The 6,730-nt window shown below is 38.2% G+C and overlaps 1 protein-coding gene across 6 annotated transcripts in view; it reads right to left on the reverse strand.

Moving 5' to 3' along the window:
* LOC118429089 (exocyst complex component 7-like) overlaps positions 1–6,730 on the reverse strand; it is a 27,567-nt gene that overhangs the window by 4,921 nt on the left and 15,916 nt on the right. For 4 of the 6 annotated variants that reach the window (XM_035839459.1, XM_035839464.1, XM_035839463.1 and 1 more), the window contains 6 exons: positions 5,662–5,718; positions 4,706–4,826; positions 3,362–3,457; positions 2,596–2,677; positions 1,357–1,365; positions 274–315 (listed from right to left, as the gene is read on the reverse strand). In XM_035839459.1, the coding sequence (XP_035695352.1) occupies positions 274–315; positions 1,357–1,365; positions 2,596–2,677; positions 3,362–3,457; positions 4,706–4,826; positions 5,662–5,718 (407 nt within the window). The remainder of the gene's footprint in view (positions 1–273; positions 316–1,356; positions 1,366–2,595; positions 2,678–3,361; positions 3,458–4,705; positions 4,827–5,661; positions 5,719–6,730) is intronic. The other 2 variants (XM_035839460.1, XM_035839462.1) reach the window with 1 other exon arrangement.

A 6,730-nucleotide genomic window follows, 5' to 3' on the forward strand; every position in this document is an offset into this window, starting at 1 on the left:
AAGATTTCAGTATGAAATGGGAAAAATTTTGTCATGATTGACTTAGAGCACATGAATTTAAAGACTAGGTAACAGTACTGTTACTCGAGCAACTAAATAAAGTTTAGAAGTCTTACATAGTCATGGCTTATCTATTAACTGTAAATGCATTTAAGATCACAGGGATTTACATTTGTAGTTTAGCGGTAAGTGTGGTTTTCAGATCCTAACCTCCTAGGAAGGAGTAATGAATGAATAGCCCTTAAGAAAGTTACAAAAATACACTTGTCTTACCTTGAACCTATCCTTGATGGTCTGTCGCTCCTTGTCCTTCAGCTGGAATAAGATTTGAACAACATTCCTTTAAATTTAAGACAAAAGCAACAAGATGTATTCTGACAGAAAAAGACGTTAGAATGAATTTGAAGTGGTAACAAAAGATGCAAAAGCTAATATCTAAAGAAAACTGCAATTTGAAAGACTATACTTGGGTCATTTCTTTAATATTGCAGAAAATATTTTAAGACAAATGCATCTCAAGTAGTGTCTTTTTACCTTTCCATCATGCAATGTGTGCATACATTAATATCACTAGCCAGGGAATTGTGCCATGTAATATCACTGTGCCCAAACAGCAGTGTTTTTCTGAAAATTCTATTGATTGATGATATTATACTACTTGTGCATCAGAAAACCACAAATGCACCAAAAAGCACCCATGGAAAAGTAAAGAAAAGGATGATGGGAAGGTAAAAAGACAGTACTTGAATGCATCTTGACAACTGGATAAGATATAAAGGTATCTTCTGGACTTTTTGAGTGACATCCATCACTCTTCTTCAGTGTCACTTGAAACACTCCTTCACATTCTAGTGACGCTGAAGAAGAGTGATGGATGTCACTCAAAATGTCCAGAAGAAACCTCTGTATCTAATACAGTTGAAGAATTTGAAATGTCTTTACATATTGTTTCCCTAAATTTTAACCTTCATAGATGTGACAAAAAGCATAGTTTTAGAAATGTGCTAAATCAAATGATGGGAAAGAAATTGTTTCAATCTAAGGGTAAAGAGTTTAAAATACACTTATTTTCTATGAAGAAGTTACACATTTCTATATACCTTACAGTAAACTGTAAAATACTTAAAAAAACATCATAATTTTTAAAAATCTCATCTCTGCTCTAGCAACATTTCAAAAGAGTCTTGTTGCAGTGCAATTACCATACCAACTAATTTCTAAAAAAATGACAACAAAACACGATAAATGTCAGTATTACTTCAAAACTATATGCTGGGCACTTTATGTGAAAAAAAACCTTATTGCAAGGGTCTAACTACAGTGCTTGTCAGCTTAATATTTGTTGCCCTAATTTACCTTGAATTTCTGTGGAATAGGACATTGATGAGCCTCGCTCACAACAGCAACAAGAACAACAAAACACACACACAACATACAGAATGGGTCAGGTAGGCCCCCTGTCTCCCCCTAACGGTACTGCATGCAAGTATAGACTAACTGTGTATGGCAAGTAGGAAATGATGTCAACAGCGGATAGTAACTTATCTACTACATGCTCTTAATGTTTTATATGTCAAAGATGAGGGAATTAGACTATTAGTAAAAAGAAAGTGCAATATTCCCTAAAAAAATAGGTAAAAGCTCTTTTTTTAATTTTCTAATTCACCTACATTATCAATTTTTTAGAGTACTGTAAATGCATTTTAGTTCACGGGGATTTGATTTCGCGGTAGCTGGAAAAGGGACTTTTCTCGGTGGATTTAAGTTCGCGGTAACACAATAAACTGTAGTCTAATACCATTATAGAAAAATGTTCGCAGTGCTTTTAAGTCCGCGGTAAAGTGGTCACCGCGAAAACCGAGAACATTAATCCACCGCGAACATTTCTGCATTTACAGTATACTTTAGATTCTGTGTGACTTTTCAATCTAAGAAAAAGTGTTTAGTGGATAATTCTACAGTAATGTACATGTACTTTATTTGCACTAGACTAAAACATACAGGGGAGACAACAAGCCTTCTGTTTGGGCACACACAAAATGGAAAAATGGACCTGTACAATACAATACAATACAATGAAATGAAGTCACATTTCATGCAAATCATTTCCATGCTTTCAACAGTTTCAAGTGACAACAAACAGCATGCCACATGTGGTTCCATACGCTGCATGCACGAATGAAAATAACGACAATAACAAACACTCAATCTAGCTTTGTTCTATCTTGAATAGTCGGGAGTCCAATACTCTCAAAATAACTCAACTTAAAGAATACTAGCTAAGATTCATGAATAAACAAATGAAAAACAGCTCACCATGCCTTCAATATCCAATAAACATATTTTTACAATAAGGGTTACAAGAACTAGCAGGTAGTGTATTAAATTTAGGGACGTATGAGCGGGAAATAGAAATTTGGTACCAGCAGTTTTTGCCGTAAAATTCAAAAACTGCTGAACAGTTGCAGAAAGAAAAAGGATGGAAATAAAAAATAGGTATCAAAACTATAGAGTTGGAAAAAAATCCCTATACAACGACCCCACCTGGCATATTTTGTTGGTACTACATATAGTGGTGAGGAGACTAGACCATACCTTGCCCATCTGTGGCGCAGCTCTCTGCTGGGACACAGTCTTCCCACTGATCTCCAGGATGTGACGTAACACTCCACTCCAGCTGGAACAAGTTACCACAGTTTGAAGTTCAAAAATTATGCAAATAAGGGTTTGATGAATAAATTAAAGATACCCTCAAGGCTATATTTCCACGTACATTTTGGTGACCTTCTGTCACCTTACTCAGGGTAATTCTGACTGGTTCACATTGTGTATACATAAAGGAATAAAGTATTAACATATATACAGTGATTGTTTTATGCAATTTTTACAATGCAGTTCTAAACTGCATCTGTAAACAGCATGTACAGTATGAACCAGTAAGAATTGCCCTAAGGGAGGTGACAGACGGTCACTGAAACTTTGGTCAAAGCAAGGGTTATGAAAAAAAGAATCAGACCCTTTTTATTCAGTGACAATACCAACCATAATGTTTTAAATAACATTAATACATGTGTCCATTGATCACTTCCTTCATTGGTCACTCTACATAAAGGTGAATATGACTAGCATAATGAAAATATATGACAGCAAAAATACAGACTAAAAACAATACCTCCCTGTGAATCAGTAGCCTCTTCCATTGACCCCATGACCTGGACTGTCATGTCTGATTTACAACTAATTCTACCACCTCTGAACTGTAAATTCTGGCAAGTCTGACTTTGCAATCCCTACACTCTATATTGTTTTCAAACAGCAATAGACACACACTAACAGTAACATTACGAACAGAAATGTCTACCTCTTTGAGTACAATCTCTTCTGCTCTCTGATGATGTCTTCATAGTGTTCTTCAATGTCACTGGTCTGCAGCACCACTACACGCATCAGGCCGGAACTGCAGTCAAAGGAGCAATGTGTCATTTCTTCTAAATCATCTTTTGCCTAATTACGAGGGGCGTGCAATAAGTAATGTCCCTGATCCACTTCCAGTTGTCTGATCTAGATGAAATTTTGTATGTGTAATGGTTCATATCTATTTGGGTTATGTTGCAAAAAAATAGCCCTAAAATAATTGCGGTTTCTGATTAACTGGTGTTTGAACTGAGTCAGGTGTGAGATGGACCAGGTGTGAAATGGAGCCAGTTGAGTGTCGCGCAGTGATCCGGTTGACGAAATGAAAAAAGCTTATGGTGATGATGCCCTATCATATGACCTTGTAAAACGCTGGCATCCTGAATTCAAACATGGCCGGAAGTCTGTGGAAACAGCTCCCAGAGCTGGTCGGCCCTCTTCTGCCAGTAATGAGGCATCTGTTGGACGACCAACCAGGGTTGTCCTACAAAAACGGTTTCCAGAGCTGCATCAAACTATGGAAGAAATGCGTAACTCTGGGTGGTTCCTATGAAGAGAAAGACTAATAACTGTGCCAAGTTTCATTAATATCCTGCTATGAGAAATGGGTCAGGGGCATTACTTATTGACCGCCCCTCGTATGCTTATAGCCAAATGTCCCAATTCTTAATCAAAGATACTAGGGTGCTACAGACGGATAGAGTAGTCGCTTTTGGTAGTGCTGGCATGATAAACTGTCACTGATCTAACCGTATTTATACCCTCTGAGACTCAGAGTCTGGATGCATATGTATTCTTGATGAATACAATGTAAGTGTTCAGTGTTTTAAGATAGTCTCTGTGTTCAGTTCGTGCTTTGTTTACATGTCATGCATACCTCTTCAACGTACATAACAGGCTACATGTAACACTTAGACAAAGGGGTTGGCAAGGAGAAGACAACAAAAATTTTGAGTTGATTTTGGGTTTGCAGTGAAGAACAGTGAAAACAATGAACATAAAACCACCACAAACATTTCTGTAGCATATACATATGTAGCTAGGGGAACAAAGACGGGGGGCGACACAGGTTATCTGGCATTTATGACCCTCTGCTGCAGTCATGTGTCTCCAACGTCACGTTCTGAAGGCTACAGTAGACACGTCTTTTCTGTGAACAAGGCTGATGGAGTCAGCTGAAATTTTAGGGTAAGTCCCAACTTATTTGTAGTGTTGGTTAGTTAAAGTTTCGTTTATCCATAAAATGATGAATGTGCTATAATTGTCTAAGCCATGTGTTGATGTGACCAACCTTTTGAGAGTCTTGAGGATGTAGTGATAGTTGTTGAGGAGGAAGATGGCAGTCAGGGCGGGGTCATCATACCCCTTAGCCTTATTCTCAAGGTTCAGCTGCAGGGCTCCAAGCACTTTACCTGGGATGGCGATGGAGAAAGAAATGAGTATTAAAGAAACAGACCAGCACAAACTGGGGTAGGGGTTTGTGCCAGTACAGAAAATTCAGGTCCGGTTTAGGTCCAGAGTTTCAGGTCTGGACCTGGACCTGGACCTGATTATCTGTGAAAACTCATGAATGGTCGGGGATAGGCGATACTGAAAGCAATGGTCCATTTTGCTGCAAAGGATTCTGTTTGGTGGTGTATCTGACATTCATGTTAACAACACTAACTGCCTCTGTTTTAGTCCAAGTTTGACAGTAGAAACTTAAAAAATCCGGTCCACATATTTTTTTCCAGGTCAGGTTTTTTTTCAATGTTCAATGTTCAATGTTTTATTTATTAAGGTTCTCGCGGGCAAACACACATTCACCCGAATTTTGACCTTATTACACACGTCAGGCTTACCAAAGCCACACAAAACACATAATAACAATAGATGCATACAAACAACGACTTGTAGATTGAAGTTAACATGTGTATAACATAGTATACATAATAGATTAAAATCAACGTATCTGGACCAGTCCAACAAGGAAAACATTTCTGCACCTGTTCACCGTAGCGGTACAAACCCCTATTGTTGCTCAGCAATTGCATTTTAGTGCAAAGGGGGTCTTATTTGAATCTCACTCTATAGTATTATACCCCACCATGTAAATTATTCCATCCCCACTTGCAATTTTCTCTAATGCCTTTTCCCAATACAAGATATCATTTTCAACAAACATTTTTTTCCTTCTCAAAAGGTCACACATACACATGTACAGAATCATGTAACAAAGAAGGCCTGAACATGTACACATGTACTTACCAATATAGATGGACAGTTTTCTTTCATTGATCTCTGCAGCCTTCATTCCAGCAGGGTCTGAAAGATTCAATTCACAACTTTTGTAAAGCAGATTTCTTAACTAAAATCTTCCTCTTTGAGCTTTGCAAGCAACGACACTGACCACTTACCATGCAATGACTTAGATCTAGACATCCTGCATATAACTGTTCAGATGAAGAAAAATCAGGCTTTCATGTTTGCTTGCCACAGGGCTTTAGCCAGCTCGAAACTTTTTTCCGTCAGCTAATTCGAATCGTCGCGAAAACCGCAAAAATTGATTAGAAGGACTGAACTGAGACCTTGAAAAACGGGTTTTAATGAGATTATCGTATGCAAAAGGGCGCCGACACACATTGTCAACAATCATAACAATAGCAAAACAAACAGTGTGTGGCTTTTACGGTCGTGGACGGCGTCCCCAAGCCGCCTGTAGCTTCCAACCAAGGATTTTTGTCCGTCAAGGTTGACGGATTGGTTTGAAAATTTTTCCATCAGACGCAGCAAATTTCCGTCAATTGACGGAAAAACGGACGCTGGCTAGAGCCCTGGCTTGCCAACTTCAATAATTCCACTGATTCAATGAAAACAGAGGCTTATACAGACATTCTCAGCAGTAGGACACACAGTTGGCCATGTTGATTTTATTATATGGATGACATCAGCATATGCATAATTTTTTTCCATTTCCAAAAGAAAAGTAAGTTTTCAAAGTTCTGTGAATTATACATTTAGCAGTTGCAAAGTGTGCAAAAATATGCCACAAAATGGATACCAAGGTCACAGAATCCCAAAGTCAATTCCAAAATTTTAAGATGTAATTTGTAAAAGAACAAAAATGAAGACTGTTGTTTGGTATACAGTCAAACCTGCCCAAGACGACCACCCGGGGGACCGGAAAAAAGCGGTCGATTTGGACAGGTGGTCGCTGAGAATAGTATCGACTCAAAACATGCCCGATGCAAAGTATAAATGGTTGCCGTTGTGTTTAATGGCAAATAGCAAGCACACTGCACGCACGCAAAGAAGCGAGGTCTTTAATGTCAAATAC

This window comes from Branchiostoma floridae, chromosome 13, assembly GCF_000003815.2.
Source record: "Branchiostoma floridae strain S238N-H82 chromosome 13, Bfl_VNyyK, whole genome shotgun sequence".
NCBI lineage: Eukaryota > Metazoa > Chordata > Leptocardii > Amphioxiformes > Branchiostomatidae > Branchiostoma > Branchiostoma floridae.